Raw genomic sequence first — 22,946 nt, forward strand, 5'->3', positions numbered from 1 at the left:
AGTAAAAATATGTAATGACAAAACCATGCGGTAAACTCATGATTTATGTTGTATTTCAGTGGCCTGTGGGAGTGGAGTAGACACTGTGTGCTATTCTCATGATGTGTTATATTTCAGGGGCCTATGGGAGTGGAGAAGGCACATGTCATGACAATACCATGCAGTATTCTCATGATGTGTTATATTTCAGGGGCCTGTGGGAGTGGAGAAGGCACATGTCATGGCAATACCATGCAGTATTCTCATGATGTGTTATATTTCAGGGGCCTATGGGAGTGGAAGGCATTTTCCGCAGAGCCTGTGAGGTGACACTGAGAGTTGTGCGGGCACAGACAGATTCTCTCATGAGGTAAGCTCTTTAACACCGTGACTGTTACCCGTCATGAAATGAAATCAATGTGGCCTGAATCAGAAGTGCAACGAATACTTCTTGTGGACTTTTAACTCTTTCAAGTTGAAGAGAGTGTTTGGAACGTCCTTGCTGTGAAGAGAGAGATTGTCTGCTGTATGTACAGAATACACTGGCTGTGAAGAGAGAGATTGTGTGCTGTATGTACTGAATACACTGGCTGTGAAGAAAGAGATTGTGTGCTGTATGTACAGAATACACAGGCTGTGAACACAGAGATTGTGTGCTGTATGTACTGAATACACCAGCTGCGAAGAGAGAGATTGCTGTATGTACAGAATACACTGGCTGTGAACACAGAGATTGTGTGCTGTATGTACTGAATACACCGGCTGTGAACACAGAGATTGTGTGCTGTATGTACAGAATACACTGGCTGTGAAGAGAGAGATTGTGTGCTGTATGTACTGAATACACCGGCTGTGAACACAGAGATTGTGTGCTGTATGTACTGAATACACTGGCTGTGAAGAGAGAGATTGTGTGCTGTATGTACTGAATACACTGGCTGTGAACACAGAGATTGTGTGCTGTATGTACAGAATACACAGGCTGTGAACACAGAGATTGTGTGCTGTATGTACTGAATACACCGGCTGTGAACACAGATTGTGTGCTGTATGTACAGAATACACCGGCTGTGAAGAGAGAGATTGTGTGCTGTATGTACTGAATACACCGGCTGTGAAGACAGAGATTGTGTGCTGTATGTACTGAATACACTGGCTGTGAACACAGAGATTGTGTGCTGTATGTACTGAATACACCGGCTGTAAAGACAGAGATTGTGTGCTGTATGTACTGAATACACCGGCTGTGAAGACAGAGATTGCATATCTTACTTCAGTGAACTATGTACAGTATACACTGTATGTCTCACTTCAGTGAACGCTGTGTACAGTGTACACTGTATGTCTTACTTCAGTGAACCCTATGTACAGTATACACTGTATGTCTTACGTCAGTGACCGCTATGTACAGTATACACTGTTTGTCTTTCTTCAGTGAATTATGTACAGTATACACTGTATATCTTACCTCAGTGAACGCTGTGTACAGTATACACTGTATGTTTTATTTCAGTGAATGCTATGTACAGTATACACTGTATGTCTCACTTCAGTGAACGCTGTGTACAGTATACACTGTATGTCTCACTTCAGTGAACGCTGTGTACAGTATACACTGTATGTCTCACTTCAGTGAACGCTGTGTACAGTATACACTGTATGTCTTACTTCAGTGAACGCTATATACAGTATACACTGTATGTCTTACTTCAGTGAACTATGTACAATATACACTGTATGTCTCACTTCAGTGAATGCTGTGTACAGTTTACGCTGTATGTCTCACTTCAGTGAACGCTGTGTACAGTATACACTGTATGTCTTACTTCAGTGAACGCTGTGTACAGTTTATGCTGTATATCTTACTTCAGTGAACTATGTACAGTATACACAGTATGTCTCACTTCAGTGAATGCTATGTACAGTATACACTGTATGTCTCACTTCAGTGAATGCTGTGTACAGTATACACTGTATGTCTCACTTCAGTGAACGCTGTGTACAGTATACACTGTATGTCTCACTTCGGTGAACGCTGTGTACAGTATACACTGTATGTCTCACTTCAGTGAACGCTGTGTACAGTATACACTGTATGTCTCACTTCAGTGAACGCTGTGTACAGTATACACTGTATGTCTCACTTCAGTGAACGCTGTGTACAGTTTACGCTGGCTGTGTGCAGCATCCTGAAACCCTTCATCTACGACCCCCTGGTGGAGTGGAGCAAGCCAAGCAGAGACATGAGGTCCAACCCCACAGACACTGGGGAAATCACCAATGAACAGGTCTTTTTTCTGTGTTTTCATTTTCTGCACTTGTAGGATGTAGCTCACATTTGTGTCTACCAGTGGGCTTTAACTCTTTCAACATTTTGCCCAAGCATTGCCAGGCGGGCATCAAACTTCATTTCATTGAATGGTGTACATGTTCCTTTATATCCATATACCGCAAGCAAAGTTCTACAGAATTTCAGGTTATGTGCCCATGTGTCAATTTGGAGGGAAAAGACTGACATTTTCAGTATATTTCCTTCATTTTTATGCATCAGGATGGCAGGGGAACCTGCCATGTCTGTGAACTCACCTGGGTTGAATGGGTTAATATGCATGACCGTTGTTACCTTGCCATGTTGGCAGCCACAGACAAAGTGATTTCTGTCGACTAAAAATGCATGGTTCCTACAGGAAGGAAAAAGTGGTCATGTGCTGTTTAAACATGAAGTTGAAACATTGACAAAGATTGATTCTTGTGGGCTTCTGTGGTTTGGAGGGGAAGGGAAGTGGGCACAGGGTGGGGTGGGGTGCGGGAGTTGTGGGGTTTTGTTGTTGTTGTTTTTTTCTCTCTCTCTCTTGTTTTTAAAAACATGGATCTTGTTGGAAGAAAGACTGCAAATGAAGTGTGAAACAGCTTCACGTCTTGATGCAACGAGATGTGTATTCTGATGGTTTTTCTGTGCAAAATAAATTACTTGGAGTTGTTGGTTGTCAGGCGTTGAACCATGTGCAAAACATTGAGGATCGGCTGAGAGGAATCCTGAAGTCCAAGACCAAGCCCCGAGGACTGCCGCTGTCCATTGAGGGTCACGTCAACTACCTCATACAGGTGAGACAGCCTTCCTAGCAAATACAGTGTTCGCAAAACGTAAGGACCACTTGGGGAGCTGACAGTGTTGTTGGGGGCTTGGTGAAATGATGTGAATTTTCGGCAAACAGCAGTGTATGCAGCCAGTGTGATGAAGAGTGGAGTGATGGCCCAGAGGTAACACATCCGCCCAGGAAGCAAGAATCTGAACATGCTGGTTCGAATCACGGCTCAGCCGCTGATATTTTCTCCCCCTCCACTAGACCTTGAGTGGTGGTCTGGACGCTAGTCATTCAGATGAGATGATAGACTGAGGTCCTGTGTGCAGCATGCGCTTAGCGCATGTAAAAGAACCCACAGCAACAAAAGGGTTGTTCCTGGCAAAAATTCTGTAGAAAAATCCACTTTGATAGGAAAAACAAATAAAAAAACAACAACTGCAAGCAGGGAAAAATGCAAAAAAAATGGGTGGCGCTCTCAGTGTAGTGACGCGCTCTCCCTGGGGAGAGCAGCCCGAATTTCACACAGAGGAATCTGTTGTGACAAAAAAGCAAAAAAATACAGATGCAAAAATATACAGATGGAACAGTCTTCTTAGGAAAACAGAATTCACAACAACAAAAAAACCCACACAAAAATGAGGGATCACTGGGGGCATTGTGAAATGATGCAGATTGTTGTGACTAACAGCAGTGCGTGCAGCCAGTGTCATGAGCATGACACATAACCACAGGTACTTTCTCGCACATACACTTCCATTTTTTTACAGTGATAAAACACAGCTATCATTTGTAACCCACTGAATAACAGCAACTCTTCAGCTGAAACATTGATTTTTTTTTTTTAACTCCCTGAGCCCTCACTGAGCATTGCTCAGACATAAAAATTTCTCATTAAAACAGTTCCCACATTCCTACATATTTGTAAGTCATAAGGGGAGGGAACTAACTGCTACAGTATTTCAATATATGTTGAAATGTATTCATTATCAGATATGTTTGGTATGTTTGTTAATTTATTGAATTCCTTATTTTCATGATTGTTGGGATTACAGGGCGTATTGAAAGATATTGACAGATGAACAATTTAAGTTTTCTTTTTGTGTGTTTGTTTATTTATGAAATTATGTATTTTCATGACTGTTTCTTTCTTTCAGGAAGCGACAAATGAGCACAACTTGTGCCAGATGTACATTGGCTGGGCAGCCTACATGTGAGTGGCCTGGCTGCACCCTGATGCCTTCCTGTCCCTGGAGAAAGCAGTGCCATAGACACAGTACTGTGGACCATAGACACACACAGCACTGTGGACCATAGACACACACAGCACTGTGGACCATAGACACACACAGCACTGTGGACCATAGACACAGCACTGTGGACCATAGACACACACAGCACTGTGGACCATAGACACAGCACTGTGGACCATAGACACACACAGCACTGTGGACCATAGACACAGCACTGTGGACCATAGACACACACAGCACTGTGGACCATAGACACACACAACACTGTGGACCATAGACACAGCACTGTGGACCATAGACACACACAGCACTGTGGACCATAGACACACACAGCACTGTGGACCATAGACACAGCACTGTGGAGACATGAGTGATCTCAGAACACAAAAAGTGTTCTCCAGTCTTCACTGAACAGTTCAGAAACAATCTGCCAGACAGGAGGAGACACATCCTGTTGACAGAAACAAGTCAGTGACTGACGGGAGCGCTACAACCTGTGGCACGGTTGAGTCTTGCCTCTGTGTGAATGAAAGACATACCTTAAAAGTGAACAAGCAGTGTGTTTTGAAGTAAACTGGGTAGTGTGCCTTAATACCTGCGATCCTTGCTCACATGAGTATCCACTGTGATGTTGTTGTTTTCTAATTCTTTTGGTCAAGGTCACAGTATGACAACTGGAAAAAAACAACTTGTTACTGTGGAAGTATTATAGAACTGCTGACTGGTAGTCCTTAGCAGTCATATCATGATCTTAAAGTTAAGGTTAGTTGACAAATGTCAGGATGACAACATGGTGCCATTCTAAATATGCCTCACTGCAAGAGAGTGCACCATTTTCCTGTTCTTTTTTGTCTCCTCTGTTCCACAGTGGTTTGTTGTTGTTAGCTGTGGATGTAGTTGGGAACGTGAGTCTTGAGACCACAGAATAACAGCTGCACTGCTCATGAATGCTTTGTGCGTGTGTCTGTGTGCATGTGTGTGCATGTGTGTGTGTGTGCATGTGTGTGTGTGTGCATGTGTGTGTGTGTGTGTGATCATATCTGCAATTTGTAGTATTGTCTTGGTGTACATAGATATACATATGTGTTGTTTTTTTTCATGTGTGGAGGTATGTTATTATGAACTGTTGGATCGTTTGATGTGAGGCACTTACATCCCATTATATGAGGAGTTTGCGCCATATAAGTCTGATATTTTATTATTATGATCATGTTACTTGTTATGACTAAAGAGAGAACATTTCATTATGTTTTTTGATCATTCTTGAATGGTAATTTACGATATGTTGTTTTAATTTTGATGGGCAAGAATTTAGAAATTGCGTTATTTGTTTTATTATGGAAGATTCCCTGTTGTTCCATTACTGTTTAGAGTAAAGCTTTGTTCACATTAAGCCAAGCCAGTTGCTGACAGCAGCTGGCCAGGAATTTTGTGCACATCATTTTGCACTTTGTGGCCATGGATGCTGGCGATAGGTGTTCACACTGGTCACCAGCCAGCCAGCTGTTTGATGTCTCCTGTACAAAGATCACATGGATGGCTGATCCAGGGGATGGGACTCTTCGATGATACTATTATAATGAATCCCAGGAATATTCATTTCATCTGTCAGTTGAGCATCGTATTGTATCTAGCTGACAGCAACTGGCTGTGTGTGAATGAAGTGTGTTGCTGTGTCAAGCTGGTGGCGACTAGCTGTCAGCAACTGGCTGTGTCCGACTGAAGTGTGTTGCTGTGTCAAGCTGGTGGCGACTAGCTGTCAGCAACTGGCTGTGTCCGACTGAAGTGTGTTGCTTTGTCAAGCTGGTGGCGACTAGGTGACAACAACTGGCTGTGTGTGACTGAAGTATGTTGCTGTGTCAAGCTGATAGCGACTAGCTGACAGCAACTGGCTGTGTCTGACTGAAGTATGTTGCTGTGTCAAGCTGATAGCGACTAGCTGTGTCTGACTGAAGTGTGTTGCTTTGTCAAGCTGATAGCGACTAGGTGTCAGCAACTGGCTGTGTGTGACTGAAGTATGTTGCTTTGTCAAGCTGATGATGACTAGTTGTCAACAACTGGCTGTGTGTGACTGAAGTATGTTGCTGTGTCAAGCTGAGGGCGACGAGATGTTAGCAACTGGCTGTGTGTGACTGAAGTATGTTGCTGTGTCAAGCTGATAGCGACTGGCTGTCAGCAACTTGCTGGGCTTAGTGTGAACGTAGCCTTAGTGTCACACTGCAGTGGATTTACAGAGGTGACACAAGATCTTAGTTCCTTGACTGCTGCTGACAAGGATGCTTGGCAGTGAAGGGTGGTCACTTTGCTGAGATGAGTCCAAGGCATCTTACAGGTCAGGATGTCAGTAACCATTCTTTGTTGGACTTTACCTCAGGAATGTTTTTTTTTTTTTTCCCACACAAACAGTGCAATCATTGGTAAGTACACAAAGAACACTAGCTGCACTTCAGACTGTGTCAAATTGATTTGATTTCGCTAGGGTTCTGCAGTCAAGGAATTAATGTTTATGAAGGGGGCTGGCCTGAAATCCACACTGTCAACCCTCTCGTCAAAATGAGTAATTTTCAGAACTGTAGGGTTATTCAGTGTAAAGATGGCACGCATTTCTACCAGTCAGATTTTGTTCATGTTTACCACTACCAGTTCCTGATTTGGCTGAATCACAGTTTGAATCAAAGACAGGTTTTGTATATATTTTCAAAAACAGTATGGGCACCTTGAACAACACTGAGCTCATGTGTTCAATACAGCTGATTTTTTTTATTGCAGTTTGGTTTTGTATGTGTGTGTTTGAGCAAAGCGGAGTTCATTTTGTTCAATTCAGGTTGTTTTGGGTTTTTTTGTTTTTTGCAGTTTGTGTGTGGTCTTCCTCTAGGGTTTGTTACACCAGTGATCTGGAAATTCTGTTAATCCTGACATGTTTGGTACAGATTCATGTTACTGTTTGGCAATATTTATCAATACTGTTGGTTTAAAACAAAACAAAAAGAGGCAGAGCTTTCAACTCACAATAAGGTAGTTGTGGTATGTGTGCTGTGTGTGTGTTAAAGACAGTGATGTGTATGCGTGCTGTGTGTGTGTTCAAGACAGTGATGTGCATGTGTGCTGCGTGTGTGTGTTAAAGACAGTGATGTGTATGTGTGCTGCATGTGTGTGTTAAAGACAGTGATGTGTATGTGTGCTGCATGTGTGTTTTAAAAACAGTGATGTGTATGTGTGCTGCGTGTGTGTTAAAGACAGTGATGTGTATGTGTGCTGCCTGTGTGTTAAAGACAGTGATGTGTATGTGTGCTGCCTGTGTGTTAAAGACAGTGATGTGTATGTGTTTTGCGTGTGTGTTAAAGACAGTGATGTATATGTGTGCTGTGTGTGTGTTCTTCTTCTTCTTCTTCTGCATTCACTCGAATGCACACGAGTGGGCTTTTACGTGTATGACCGTTTTTACCCCGCCATGTAGGCAGCCATACTCCGTTTTCGGGGGTGTGCACATTTGTTGACCTGGGAGATCGTAAAAATCTCCACCCTTTACCCACCAGGCGCCGTCACCGTGATTCAAACCCGGGACTCTCAGATTGACAGTCCAACGCTTTAACCACTCGGCTATTGCGCCCGTCTGTGTGTGTGTTAAAAACAGTGATGTGTATGTGTGCTGCGTGTGTGTTAAAGACAGTGATGTGCATGTGTGCTGCGTGTGTGTGTTAAAGACAGTGATGTGTATGTGTGCTGCGTGTGTGTTAAAGACAGTGATGTGCATGTGTGCTGCGTGTGTGTGTTAAAGACAGTGATGTGTATGTGTGCTGCCTGTGTGTTAAAGACAGTGATGTGTATGTGTGCTGCCTGTGTGTTAAAGACAGTGATGTATATGTGTGCTGTGTGTGTGTTAAAGACAGTGATGTGTATGTGTGCTGCCTGTGTGTTAAAGACAGTGATGTGTATGTGTGTTGCGTGTGTGTTAAAGACAGTGATGTGTATGTGTGCTGTGTGTGTGTTAAAGACAGTGATGTGTATGTGTGCTGTGTGTGTGTTAAAGACAGTGATGTATATGTGTGCTGCGTGTGTGTTAAAGACAGTGATGTGTATGTGTGCTGCGTGTGTGTTAAAGACAGTGATGTGTATGTGTGCTGTGTGTGTGTTAAAGACAGTGATGTGTATGTGTTAAAGACAGTGATGTGTATGTGTGCTGTGTGTGTGTTAAAGACAGTGATGTGTATGTGTGCTGCATGTGTGTTAAAGACAGTGATGTGTATGTGTGTTGCGTGTGTGTTAAAGACAGTGATGTGTATGTGTGCTGTGTGTGTGTTAAAGACAGTGATGTGTATGTGTGCTGCGTGTGTGTTAAAGACAGTGATGTGTATGTGTGCTGCGTGTGTGTTAAAGACAGTGATGTGTATGTGTGCTGTGTGTGTGTTAAAGACAGTGATGTGTATGTGTGCTGCGTGTGTGTTAAAGACAGTGATGTGTATGTTTTGCGTGTGTGTTAAAGACAGTGATGTGTAATAATGTTTCTGTACCCCTAGAGGGTACATGAAATAGATTTCTTGCCTTGGAAAAAGATTGCTATCACGCAATATTTTACTTTCGGGAGAGGGAGAAAATTGGTAGTGATAAACAAACACACAGATACTGATGAACACACTGTACACACACACACAAATATATATATATATATATATATATATATATATAATGTTTGTGTAAACTAATGTATTTTGGCTTGTGGTGTTAACCCTTTCAGCCCTGTAAGGTCTTCTACCTGTGCAGTCCCCCCAGCCTGGCATGTTTTGGCCTGGCTGTATCAACGGGAAGGGGTGCTTCACTTCAGGCACAGATTTATAGCAACTGCTCAACTAATAGCTACCAAACTTCTGATAATGACTGAAATATAATTTAGACACACATTGCTGAAGTCTCAAGACAAGGGATGCAATAGTTCACTTACAACAGAAAATCAAAAACAGAAATAGTAAAATGTCAGCTTCTGTCAATGTTGAAGGTTGTGGGCTATCTTCCTGATTGAAATGTCCGCCACTTTGTCTTGACCATTTGCTAATTTCATCTTCACTTTCCCAAGAAATTTTGGATGAATTATGAGACAAATCGTCATTATATGGGTCGAACTCACTGCAAGAGTCCATCATAATTTCACTGAGCACTTACTGCGCATTAAGCCTTTGACATTTTACCATATCGATGCAGAAAACTTCACGTGCAAGTGAGGAAGGAAGTTAAGTTGGAGTTACTTCCTTTTCATAGCAGTTAAATGCGTAATAATGAGCTGACAAACCAGTTTAAATAAACGGGCTTCTTCACATGCCTGTCAGGTGGGCTGAGGCAGAGAACGGCAATCAGTAGTGCATGCCTCTCAGGCGGGCGCAGGGTTGAATGAGTTAATGGTTAATTTGAATTTTCATACACTATTGGGAAATGGGAGAAAATATGAAAAAGAGAGATGTAGGCAGTAATTTTGAATACAGTTTTCTTCCCATGGAAGAAATGTGAAGAACTGAGGAAACATCAGTTTTGGGTGGACAACATTTTGAAGCTCTCAAGAAGCTGATCAAAGAGCCTGGTTTGATAGCGATCTCTTCTAAAACTACATACGATGTACAAGGGAGCTGTGTGCTCTAATCATAGACCTGGTTCTGCCTCTGGGATCTCATCAAACTCTGCCTTGGCAGAGAGGGGATCTGTCCAAAGATTAGTGAAATTCGCATGCGGAAGTAAAAAGTTTCGCTCCTATGTGTGAAAGATAAGTTTCTCCATGAAGTTTGTGCGAAATTCAGGTCTATGAATAGACACAATGACAAAAAGGTTAGTACAGTTTTTTCTTTCAGTGCAAAGTTAGCAGACATGCCAGAGTCATCTCCCTCAGCATAAGCACAGAGCGACTTGATATAACTTATTGTGGTATGAAAATCAGATTTGTTGATTTTTCATGGTTGTTCAGGGACATTTATAAGATTTGAGGCCTGCTCACAAATATTTCTCTGAACAGATTTAAATGGCCTCCTTGACATCCTATCAGTAATATGTCATTGTGCATTATTGATTGAAAGCACAATACCGAAAGATATTATTCCAAGATTTCTGCATGCCGTTAACATGTCTAAAATTTGTGTTATGTTCAGTCTGATTAATTAAGTATCCTCTTACATTCATATGCAGTAAACACTTTGATGGTGTGGTAAGCGTCATTCTGTGTGTTCTGTCCATGATTTGTATGTCATTACATCTAAATGCAAACAAGCCAAAACAGTAAGTTACTGAAAGAATTGCACATGCATAGTATTGAATATTTTTTGCATTGTGCACAATATATTTTCTGAAAAAGGCCACTTGGGTGAATGTAGATAGTGTAAGACCGTCAAACTGAGTGTAAAACAAAGCATTTCAATGCCAAAGTCACCTTTTTTTTTTTTTTTAAATGTAAGGTTTTGGATGAGCATAATATAATTTAGATTAACGTCCCATTGCAAAGCATAATTTTGGTGCATTTGAGAGCTCTGTGTGTGTGCCAAATTAACTTGCACACTGAGCAAAAGAAGTCCCCGTTTGAATGAAAAATGATAAAACAACTTTTAATCAGTGTGTTTTGCAAATATGAAAGAAAAATATGAAAGAAATATTCAAAAGTATTTTGTGTTCTTCACGGAAGTGCAATGTCATTATAATTGGAATGTGTGGAAAGAACTGATTCCCCTCCCCCCCCTATTTTTAGGCAAATTATTCTTTCAAGAGACTATAAATTTTTTCTGGAGGAAATGAATATGTACCATGGACACACACACGTATACACCCACTCACACAGACAGCCAAAACACTGTTATTTATTACTTTGACTCATGTTGTGTGTAAACACACGGAAGCCAAAAATCAAAACTTCACTTGAGTGAACTGTGAAAAAGCATGCCAATTTTAATTCCTTTGTATGATTATGAAAGGCAGTGCCAGTCTGTGCATCAACGAGTCAACAGCAGAGTGGTTAAGTCATGGACTTTCAATGTGAGAGTCCCTCGTTCAGATCCTGGTCATGGAGCCTGGTAAAGGGTTGAAATTTTTCCAATTTTCCAGGTCATCAGATGTGCAGACATGCTTATATCTGAACCCCCTTCATGTGCATACCCATGCAGAAGATGAAATACGCTCGTTAAAGATTCTGTAATCCATGTCAGTGTTCGGTGGGTTATGGAAACAAGAACTTACCCAGCATGCGTCTCTGTGATGGCCTAGAGGTAACCCGTCCACCTAGGAAGCGAGAGAATCTGAGCGTGCTGGTTCAAATCATGGTTCAGCCGCCGATATTTTCTCCCCCTCCACTAGACCTTGAGTGCTGGTCTGGACACTAGTCATTCGGATGAGACGATAAACCGAGGTCCCGTGTGCAGCATGCACTTAGCGCACGTAAAAGAACCCACGGCAACAAAAGGGTTGTTCCTGGCAAAATTCTGTAGAAAAATCCATATCGATAGGAAAAACAAATAAAACTGCATGCAGGAAAAAATATATAAAAAATGGGTGGTGCTGTAGTGTAGCAACGCGCTCTCCCTGGGGAGAGCAGCCCAAATTTCACACAGAGAAATCTGTTGTGATAAAAAAAATAATACAAATACAGATACCCCCTGTGGAAATGGACCATGACTGCCTACAAGGTGGGGATTTTTTTTTTTTTTTTTTAAATAATTTTTAAAAAAATGTTAACAAAAAATCCCACTCATATATACCTGTGAACGTGACAGTCACAGCCCACAAACAAATCAGTTCGTGTGTGTAGAGAGAGGTGTGTGTGAAGGGGATAATTAACTTCTTTTTTCTGTTCCTGTTGCAAAGCTTACAGAACACAACTTCTTGTGTTCTCATGCGTGTGGTAAATAAAGCAAACATGCTTCACAAACTTTCTTCAGCAAGAAATTTCATCATCACGAATTATGAACATGAATGCAAATAAGGAAAGTCTCAATTATACATTTTTTTAAATATATCTTGGGGTTTACTGAGGCCATGACCAATGTCTGTTTAACACCCTGTATGTGTGGACTGCTGGTGCTGTGATTGAGACAGATAAATCCTGGTGCGTCAGTACAGTCATTCAGATGATGTGGTAAACCAAACCGAGGTCCCATGTATAGCATGCATTTAATGCATGTAAAAGAAGCCATGGAAACAAAAAGTGTTGTACCTAGCAACATTCTGTGAAAAATCCATGTAGATAGTAAAACAGATGTACACTTGCAGTCAGGAAAAAGAAAAAAATATGGGTGACACAGCACTGTAGCGGTGAGCAGCCTCAATTTTTAAAGAGGAATTTGTTGTGACAAAAGAGAAATTACATAATGCAATACATTGTGAGGGTGGGAGAATCAGAACAAGCGCTGTGGGAGTAATTCCACTGAAACTGGGCAGAAGATGGGACAGCAAAAAAGTAAAATAAATAAATTTAAAAAAAAAATTAAAAACAAATTTGGAGCACACTGGAGACTGAGAGCCACTGGTCCATTGAAAAGCTGTTCAGTATTCCTGAACCTTAAAAAAAAAAAAAAAAAAAAAGTTTCAGTTCTAAAATATGCCACCTACGTATCTTTCACTTTACATTACTTTCCCAATTATTTTCCCTTTTATATGTCAATGTTTCACAGGAACCAGGGCAGGCCCTCAAGGCCTGATCAATACCTAGGGTTTATGTGAAGAACAGCAGGTGTGTTGTCACATTATCAGTCCACACATTTTGATGCCTCCTTGAAACTGAACTCCTCAGCCTGTTTCAAGGCTTTCACACCATTGCCATACATCACGAAACACCCATGCCCCAGCATATTACAACTATAATTGAACACAGTGTACATTGAAAGCAAGCACTGGCATCCTGTGGCACGACTATTAATGTTTCAGAACAAAGGCCTTGTACCTGTTCGTGGTTGCATTTGTTACAAATAGACTAGTGCATCAGTGTGTGTGTGTGTGTGTTCAAAGGAAAGATATCACTTCCTTCAACTACAAGAGACATGTTTACTGGACATAGATGAAGAGCACCTTCTCCAGCAGTGCATTCTGTTTTTGAAGATTTTGTCCCAGTGACATGTTTTCAGGAAATACATAGAGAACAACTTTTTCAGCAGCCTTCAATTCTGTTCTCTGATGTGAGTGACAGACTTCTGGGTTTGAAACAAAAAAATTAAAGACATCAGTCTCGTCTCTCATAAAGTCACTTCCACACATAAAGAACAATGACCAACTTTTATTTCTAAAGCAATGCAAAAAACAAAACAAAATTTCAGTCAAACAGTGACATGAATCATGATTGCTTCAGCTCTGTCTCCAAGCTACTGAAAAACAGTATTTGATGAAGAGCAGCACTGAAATTTTTACTTTTAAAAATGAAAATGATCTCTCCGCTGAGTTGAAGAAAATATCAAAATGAATCGTTTCCTGTATCATGACAATGACAAGTTCTTTCATCCTTTCTTCTGAAGAAGACAAAGAAAACAATGAACTGGATTAAAACCACAACATTCATGTCCATCAAGACGAAGGAACTTTTAGAGACAAGTTCAGTACAACAATGAAACATTGTATTATTTTTTTGTTGAAATCCAATGCTACTTATTATTATTTCAGAAGCAGACCAACACATACAGTGCACAATTCAGAATATAAAGTATCTCTGCACAATATAGGTTTTTCACCACAGCACATAACTGCTGACTTCATGATAATAGGAGACTGGTGTTTGTTAAACTTGCCACAAATGACCATGTAAAGGAAAATGTGATACAAATAACCAAAGCTGCTGATAGTGATATTCAATTTTTTTTTTTTATCATTTTGTATGTTTGGGGGGAGGCTTTAAACAGAGTAACAAATGCCTAAATTTCTTCTCATTTTCGATATTTGAAGTATTTTACTAATTTGAATTAGCTGAAGTATTAAGACTCGGGTAAACTAGTCGTAAACAACATTGAGATGTGGATCAAAAACAGGCAAAAAACAAAGAAAAAGAAAGTAGAAAAGTCCTACATCCACATAGACTGACGAACAGGTCATATCTGGGGACTATAAACATCCTACAAACCTGCAGGCATCTTCACATCTCCCATTTTTGTCAGTTTCCTGACACCCAACACATACACCACCCATCATCCATGTCAATGAACCGCACACACACCAATCTGAATCATCCATCCACCCAGTCATACCCTCCGGACAGTGAGCTGTTGGCTGCTGTCCTTGGCTTCCTTCATCGGCTGTTTTTTCCTCTGCTGGCCTCACCCATTGTCTGCCCACCTCACTCCCATCTCTCATCGGCCTCTCTTCTGCGTGCTGATGTACAACACTGAAAGGCACATCAGAACAGAAATTACAGACTTTTGAAACTATTCCTGAAATCTGTTGACATCTGCATTTATAACACAATCCATGCTTCCAAGTACATAAAACCTGGGGGAGCGGGTCATTTCTGATCAAAATCAATAGCGCTGACATGGCGAGTTAAATTGAAGTTGTAGTACATTCAAATAAATCACAATACTGAATACTGCAACGTATGCAGTGTCTAATTATTTCACATTCAGTCACCAGATCCATAATTATTTTGTTTTTCCTAAACCAGTTTTTTTTGTGTTTTTTTTTATTATTATTTTTAATTTATTTTCTCTTTCTTTTTTTTCTTTTTTAATTATTATCTTTTTTTTTTAAAATAATTATTATTATCTTTTTTTTTCTTTTTTTTTTCTCTCAAGGCCTGACCAAGCACGTTGGGTTACGCTGCTGGTCAGGCATCTGCTTGGCAGATGTGGTGTAGCGTATATGGATTTGTCCAAACGCAGTGACGCCTCCTTGAGCTACTGATTCTGATACTGATACTCCTAAACCAGTGGCTTCAGTATAACATATAATCGACATAAATTATCGATAAGAATTGTAAGTGATGTGACAGAAAACGGTGTAAAAGCATCCTGAGGTCCAAGTGCACTTCATACTTTGCCCTTCTTCTGAGGTGTGATAATGGTTCACCTGTTCTCACGACGTCACTGCTACAATGAACCTGAGGTACTGCAACATGTGATTTACTACAACTACCTTAAAAAGAAATTATACTTGAAACACATGACCTAGAAGTACAATGCAGGTTGTTAGATGCAATATTAATCTTAACATTAATGGGGGAGAAAAAACCTAACACTCACTCTCTCAGATATATATATATATATATACACTCTCTCTCTCTCTCTCCCTCCATCCCTCTCTCTCTGTGTCTCACACATTTCAACCCTCTCCCATCAACAGTCAACTGGAACACAGTCACATCTAATCACCTTGCTGATAAAACACTAGTCTGTCTGACTGGTAAAATCATCAATCACTTTACTGACAAAACAGTGTACAGATGTAATCTAACCAAGTGTTTTGGATGGAATGAGAAAATCAAAGGTCCTGTGAACAGTGCACTTTGGCACATGCACAAAACTCAAGTCTATAAAAGAGCTGACAGGCACAATTATGTGTTAAAAAAACAAAAAGCAGCTGATATCTGAATAATGAAATCTCTCTCTCTCTCTCTCTCTTTCACACACACACACACACACTACACCCCTCTCCCATCAACACCCTTCCTCCAACTCCATCCATCCACACACAATGGTTGTTTTCGTTGTTTACCATTGTTTCCTCTGATGAAGGCATCACCATATTTGTTTTTGAGCTGACCATTGACATACTCTTCTGTCTGTTCCAGTGCTATGTTCATGTAGCCATCCAGACACGCCAACACACCTGGAACACAGTCACGTCTTATCATCTTGCTGATAAAACAATAGTCTATTCAACTGGTAAAATCACAGTCATTTTACTGTACAGATATTAACCTTTCCCGTACGTCGTGGGTGTGAAATCACCCAGACAAGTGTTTTTGCTCTGTAATTCAAGTAATATTGAAGCCACTTCCACATAATTTCATGACTTTGTCCATAATATAGTTTACTACATATCCACTGAACATTATTTTCTTTTATACATAAACAAAGAAGTTATTAATCAATTAATGTCCCAGTACATCGTGGGTGTGACGACACCCATACTCCCAAAGAATAAACCTTGCACGCCGTACGTCGTGGGTGTGGAGCCACCCATGCAAAGCTTGCGCGCCACGCGTTGTCGACGTGACGTCACTTGGGCTCGCTACAGAGAGAGATCAGAGTGACCTTGTCTTTTGTTGATCGTATCCCGGTTCAAGTCTGCGCTAAGTTTTACTCTAAAGTTGTAACTAATTTCAGAAAACAATATTTATTGCACTAGATATCTTCAACAATATTGAATGAACTGTTTTTCTTGTAGAGAATGATCGGGAGCAACTGATTGATAGCTTTTTATCTAGTTGGAATTAAAGTGCCTTTCTAAGAACTGGATATTTTTGTAAGTCTGAAATCAATTGATCTAAAATCTAGTTGATATAGAAATTTTATTCTTATCCTAATCTGTTCAAAGTAGAGAAAACCCGACTATGGCTAAAAAAAGAAAGATAGTTGATATAGAAATTTTATTCTTATCCTAATCTGTTCAAAGTAGAGAAAACAACACTCTCTTCTCACGGGCAAAACTTATTCACAATGCGCCTGGTCAAGCACTGGAGTAAATAGCCTACACGCACAAGTGGAAACTGCGCATGCAAGTCTGCTGAAGAAAAGTCAAATTTGCTTTACGGACAGGTGTGGGTTACTGTGCACCCACGACGTACGGCAAGGTCTTATTTCTTCAGTGAAAACATGGGTGCCTACACACCCACGACGTACAGCGAAGGGTTAGTTCGTACACAGAAACCATGGGTGCCTGCACACCCACGACGTACAGCGAAGGGTTAGTTCGTACACAGAAACCATGGGTGCCTGCACACCCACGACGTACAGCGAAGGGTTAGTTCGTACACAGAAACCATGGGTGCCTGCACACCCACGACGTACAGCGAAGGGTTAGTTCGTACACAGAAACCATGGGTGCCTGCACACCCACGACGTACAGCGAGGGGTCATTCCTTCTTAGAAACCATGGGTTTCTGCACACCCACGATGTACGGCGCGCAAAATTTTAGGCGACGTACGGGAAAGGTTAACTAACCTAGTCTTTTGGGTGGAATGAGAAATCAAAGAGATGACTGACAAAATTATGTGTTGGAAAAAAAGAAAAGAAAAAGAAAATACTTAAATCTGAATAATAATAATAATAATGATACCAAAAAACAACAACAAAAAATTAAAAACATGTGGACACAGAAAGTGTGATGCTACACAATGACACTGACAATCTAGACTCTTGAGTTAGGGAGGGGGTTTGGGGGGGGGGAGTTGAAGTTTCTTGAAGGCGGGCTCAGGCTGGCAGGCTTACCAGATAAGACAGAGGTAAGGGCAGTCACAATAGCGTTTGATACTATAAGTATAATAATAGTTTTATACCACCAGATACTTAACATGTCAACTTGATCTAAACAAATGTGCTTTATAATAGAGCATAACACCATTCATAAGGGCACACAATGATGAGGCATTAACACACAAAAACAAGCATTCAAAATACACAACGGAAATTTACTTGTCAGTTATCATTACCTCGATAATCCACACCAGAGTTGAGTTTGACCATGACCGGCCTGCCAATAATCAGCTTGAGGAAGTCACTTGGTGTCTGTTTCTTGCTCATGTTGACTGCTGCTTTTACTGCACTAACCACCAGCTGAATTCTGGAAATCAGATGAAAAATAGTGGAGGAGGAGACAGTAAAAACTAAATCTACTACTGTTTCAGTCCTTGTGTACAACTAAAAGTGGAAATGTGTTGTCAAATGTCACTCCTTCACTCCACATGGTTTGTAAGCTAGAATTTATTAACTAAAATAATTACTTACCATAACAAAAATTCTGAAGGCAAATGGTTGTCACTGAGCATGACAAGAGTGTTACACTTAACGGATACAGAGGCAACTGAGTATTCCATTTGACTAAGCAGAAAGCTCTTACCTACAATATGTCAAGTTGGTGTTATGGTCTCGAATTGGAAGTCTGGGACGAGTGAGTCAAGTGTGAATAAATGAACACGTTTGGAAATTTGAGCAATATTCCCAAAGAAGCTTCAAAAGAGTGTGGACCCAGAATTCCCATTTGAACCCACAAATTTAACCACAGGTACTGAGGTAGGATCTGGCCACAGGCTTTCCACTCTGTGGAAATGCTCCCTTCGTCCTTCTGCATCAGTGACTTAGTCACTCTGTGTGTGTGTGTGTGTGTGTGTGTGTGTGTCTGAGAGAGAGAGAGAGACAGTATGCACTTGAGTGTGTGTGTGTGTGTGTGTGTGTGTGTGTGTGTGTGTGTGTGTTGTAATTCTTACACAAGTTAGTTATCTAAGCATGTACAGAGTGTGAGATCGTTAAACTAAAAAAAAAAATAGTATAAGCAAGACAATGCCTTCTTTGTATCATCAACTGATCAAGCCCTCAAAGGGCAAACAGTAAAATAAAACATAGTGGGAAAATCATTATATCAGTACAGCATACACATTTCAAGTCGTATGATGGTTACATGAACAGTAATTTGACGTCACTGCATCGCTAGACGAGAATGAGAGGTGAAAGAATTTAAGGAGAGAGTGAGAGACAGAGAGTGTGAAAAACAGAGAGAGAATAATTGTACAACTACAACTACAAGTACAAGACTTAAAAACTAATATTTCAAGATAATGTTTGAGCAATAAAATTTGAGTAACAAAAACAGAAAAATAATGCTTGTTAAACAATATTGTAGTTCTCTCTAACCGACAGAGAGTTTGAGATACTGAGCTCTCGACAGAGAGAGACTCTGAGAGAGAGAGAGAGAGAGAGAGAGAGAGAGAGAGAGAGAGAGATGACATCATAATCATTTATGTTTAGTTAATAAATACAAAAATGAACAAAATAATTATAAGCATACAAAATATGTGTATGCGCAAATACACCAAACCATAAGGCTATCAGTGTGTTCATTATTGTCATTGGAAGAATGAAAGAGAGGGAGAAGAGATGCGTGTGTGAGTGTGTGTGAAGACAGCTGTCGGGAAGATTGAGAAAGAAACAGGGCAGATACTTGACTTGACTTGATCAACGATTGAGGCTTATTTGCCTGTTCGTTGTTCCTACGACTTTACGCATTTGTGGTTTGGTCACTGGTTTGTGAGTCCATTACTCTAGACAGGAAGGGGATAACCTAGCTATTGAATATCAGAGACAGAAGGTGGAAAATGGGGATATTAATACAAGTCAAAAAAATGATCAAGCAATAAAACTAAAACTAAAAGGCGTGCACATGTAAAACAAAAGTACTTGCCTTGATCGACAGAACTCCGACTCAATTCAACACACGTTTTGCGCGTTTCCGGTCTGCTGCGAGGTGGATTGAAGTTTAGATTTAATAGCGATGAGAACGAACTTATATTAATATTATATATGTGATCTTCTTTCGGTTGAAGAATAAACAAACTTGATATGTATGTTATGTCAATCATATCTTTTCTTTTTAAATGCTATTTATTTGTACATTATGGCATATTTCTAGTTTTATAATCCAGATACAAAAACCCATTCAATCCATGTTTTAGTGATCAAATGACATCCTCCAAAATGGCGGCTCCCATGGAGTTGCTGGCATCGAAACTAAAGAATGTGACCTTGTGTACCCGAATTCTTTCTAGTCGTTTCAAGCAGACCAGCAGATCATGTCATATATCAGTACAGGAACCAGCGCCATCCATAACAAAATCCAAGCGTACGCAGATGCCATTTTCCTTGACATCACTGGAAAAATCACTGAAGAGCACAGGGCATCGCATTCTGTCGGATAGAATTTCGTCTGCAACGACAGCATTCCCTTTCGGTGTTATTCGACCTTATTCGGCTTTGCCACAACGTGCTATCTTCACAACACCAGTCTGGCAAAGTGAAGAATCGGAAAACGATTCTGGTGCATGCAGGAAGTGCTGGAATTGCGGAAGAGAAACCGACCCCCTCACAGAATTGTTTTTCTGTGTCTGTGGGGTGGTTCAAAAACCTGCTGGCAAAGTGACTTTCTTTACTCTGCTTGGTGTGGACGAAGCGTTTGACCTGGACGTGAAGAAACTGAGTGAAGTGTACAAGCACTTGCAAAAGCATCTTCACCCAGACAAGTTCAATCAAAAATCAGAGGTACCTTGCATTACACAATATATGGAATGATCAATTTCCGTAGATGTGCTCAGATGTATCAAAGTATGCACTTGCATGTATGCACGCACACACACAGTCACACACACACACACACACACACACACACACACACACATATATATATATATATGTTTTGTGTGTGCACATGAACACAATGTGTGAGTATACATTGTATGCACTCTCTCTCTCTCTCTCTCACACACACACACGCACGCACGCACGCACACACACACGGACTAAAATATCATATATATGCAGGTAGAGGGGGCATAAATGCCATAGCACAGTATTTACAGTTATGCACATCATGTAGCAGAACATATTTTTGTTAGAAATTATCTGAATCTGTAAATAAAGTGTAATCAGTCTTTGTCACACTCAGAGTTGAGCCACTCTTGTTGTTGGCTTTGGCTTTGTTTTTGTTGTGTGTGTGTGTGTTTGTATTTTACTGTTACTGAACCAAAGTCTTCAAGTATACAGCGTAATATACATTAGCATTGTTTTTAACAATGTGCATAGTTCTGTGTATTGAATGAAATTTATTTCTTATACATATGTTATTGATCTATATACTTTTTTGTACTATAAAGAAATACTGAATGAAATGTACAGTTGATGTTCTAAAAACCATGGATAATATTGTAAAAAAAAAATTTTTTAAGAAAAAAAAAGTGATATTGATGTTGTTTTTTGTTGTTGTTGTTGTTTGGTTTTTAATCATTGTTGTAATACTGGCATGATGATTGTCATAATGATGAAGATGTTGATAGTACAATATATAATGATGATAATCTGTGTTGTCAGACAGAGCAGTCTCTGGCGGAGGAGCAGTCATCGCTGCTGAACAAGGCGTACTTCACCCTGCTGAAGCCTCTGCCTCGGGCCCTGTACCTGTTGGAGCTGCATGGCTACGTCATCGAGGAGGGCAGCACCAGCATGGACCCTGAGTTCCTCATGGAGGTCCTGGACCTGAATGAACGCATCGGGGAAAGCTCCACAGAGGACATCAAGGAGATTGAAGAGGACATCTCCTCCAAGATACAGCAGAACACGGAACTGATGTCCCATGCCTTTGCTGAACAGGACTATGACACAGCTCGCGACATCGCCGTCAGGCTCAAGTATTATGTGAATGTGGAGTCGAAGGTGAAGAGCTTTTACAGGAGCAAGATGTAACAGTTGTGAAGAAAATGGTTGGTTTACCTTTTCAGAGCTGTCTGCAATGTTCATTTTGTTTTTGTTTTTCTTTGGTGTGTGTGTGTGTGTGATACAATGATACATGGACAAAATGAATAGTACTATGAGTATCAATATCATGAAGAAAAAGAATCTTATGTTAACTGCTGCATGTATATGCAAGGCTCACCAGAATTGTTAGAAATAAAGCAGACCCAAAGAAGGTGCCCACATGAATGTCTTCAGTAAATTAGTGTTGTTCAAGTTTATACATTATCTTCCACTCTCTTGTTATTGTTTTTCTTGGAGTTGATTTGAGAGAGTGTGTGAATGATCAAGAATGAGAGCTCAGAAAGAGTTTAATGTTGATTTGCTGTGCTGATTGATTGACCCATTACTTTTTCCACGACCAGCACAGATTCATATGCAGCATCAGGTTATTTACTGTCTGCTCCCACTTCATAGAAGGGTGAAGAGAAATCAGTGTGTGGTGTATGTACTATGTGCATGCTTGTGTAAATATGTGTGTGAGGGGAGAGGGCTGGAATGGGGGAGGGATCTGCATTATGACCACAGTTAGTAGTGTTAACTCTTGGTGTTTCTGAAATTTTGTTTTAACTTTCTAGGGCTAATTAGAAATAGTTTGCAGAAAACATGTGTGTGTGTCAATGTGTGTTGTTTATCATCATGTCAATGGAACACCCCATGTTGATATAGTCTGGCCAGGTTGTCATGAATCAAGAGTGTATATGTGTATGTTCAGATTGACCAGCATTATCACAAAGAAAGTTGCTGTGTGAGTGTGTATGTGAAACTGGTGGAGAAGGGGGCCTGGGGAAGTCATGACCACTGTGTAGGCTTGGAGATCATTATCATCATTTTCCCCGCTGCCTTGAAACCAAAAAAATCAAAAGAGAAATGTTATGTACACTGGAATCCAGCAGAATATATATAGGAGGCAAATCATTGGATTAAGTGTAAAACCGTTGCAGAACTTATTTCTTTGAAATGATTTTTGCTGCTGCTCAGTCTTCCATAATATTTTCAATTATATTATCCCCACACCTCTAATTCCTCATCCCTCACTTACACACCCATACCCATGAAGTGATGGCCAAGTGGTAACCTTTCTCCTAAGTTTGACTGGAAAATCAAACTGAGCGTCTAGTCTTTCGGATGAGACGATAAACCGAGGTCCCGTGTGCAGCACGCACTTGGCGCACTGAAAAAGAACCCATGGCAA

At 40.5% G+C, this 22,946-nt stretch overlaps 3 protein-coding genes across 4 annotated transcripts in view; 2 read left to right on the top strand and 1 right to left on the bottom strand.

The window, feature by feature from the left end:
• The window catches only part of LOC143281882 (serine/threonine-protein kinase ATR-like), a 153,259-nt gene extending 144,817 nt beyond the window's left edge, over nucleotides 1–8,442 (top strand). For both annotated transcript variants that reach the window (XM_076587156.1, XM_076587157.1), the window contains exons 68-71: nucleotides 264–349; nucleotides 2,165–2,267; nucleotides 2,971–3,084; nucleotides 4,220–8,442. In XM_076587156.1, the coding sequence (XP_076443271.1) occupies nucleotides 264–349; nucleotides 2,165–2,267; nucleotides 2,971–3,084; nucleotides 4,220–4,279 (363 nt within the window). In that variant the 3' untranslated portion in view covers nucleotides 4,280–8,442. The remainder of the gene's footprint in view (nucleotides 1–263; nucleotides 350–2,164; nucleotides 2,268–2,970; nucleotides 3,085–4,219) is intronic.
• Nucleotides 8,443–13,532: 5,090 nt separating this feature from the next.
• LOC143282325 (U6 snRNA-associated Sm-like protein LSm6) lies at nucleotides 13,533–19,785 on the bottom strand. Its single transcript, XM_076587929.1, has 4 exons — nucleotides 19,653–19,785; nucleotides 17,908–18,038; nucleotides 15,968–16,081; nucleotides 13,533–14,642 (listed from the first exon to the last, which is right to left on the bottom strand). The coding sequence occupies exons 2-4, from the start codon at nucleotides 17,996–17,998 to the stop codon at nucleotides 14,608–14,610; spliced, it is 240 nt and encodes a 79-aa protein (XP_076444044.1). The 5' UTR covers nucleotides 17,999–18,038; nucleotides 19,653–19,785; the 3' UTR covers nucleotides 13,533–14,607.
• Nucleotides 19,786–19,936: 151 nt separating this feature from the next.
• On the top strand, nucleotides 19,937–21,703 carry LOC143281883 (iron-sulfur cluster co-chaperone protein HscB-like). Its single transcript, XM_076587158.1, has 2 exons — nucleotides 19,937–20,506; nucleotides 21,332–21,703. Exons 1-2 carry the CDS (start codon nucleotides 19,946–19,948, stop codon nucleotides 21,701–21,703), a joined length of 933 nt encoding a protein of 310 aa, XP_076443273.1. The 5' UTR covers nucleotides 19,937–19,945.
• Nucleotides 21,704–22,946: the final 1,243 nt, after the last annotated feature.

Source organism: Babylonia areolata, chromosome 5 (genome assembly GCF_041734735.1).
Source record: "Babylonia areolata isolate BAREFJ2019XMU chromosome 5, ASM4173473v1, whole genome shotgun sequence".
NCBI lineage: Eukaryota > Metazoa > Mollusca > Gastropoda > Neogastropoda > Buccinidae > Babylonia > Babylonia areolata.

Bases quoted from the DNA above. Each gene is read 5' to 3' on its own strand.
- LOC143282325 (XM_076587929.1), bottom strand. From the start codon at position 17,998: ATGAGCAAGAAACAGACACCAAGTGACTTCCTCAAGCTGATTATTGGC. The intron at 16,082-17,907 runs GTAATGATAACT...ACTGTGTTCCAG, and splicing joins CTCTGGTGTGGATTATCGAG to GTGTGTTGGCGTGTCTGGAT. The intron at 14,643-15,967 runs GTAAACAACGAA...TGTGCCTTTCAG, and splicing joins CTTCATCAGAGGAAACAATG to TGTTGTACATCAGCACGCAG.
- LOC143281883 (XM_076587158.1), top strand. From the start codon at position 19,946: ATGGCGGCTCCCATGGAGTTGCTGGCATCGAAACTAAAGAATGTGACC. The intron at 20,507-21,331 runs GTACCTTGCATT...CTGTGTTGTCAG, and splicing joins AGTTCAATCAAAAATCAGAG to ACAGAGCAGTCTCTGGCGGA.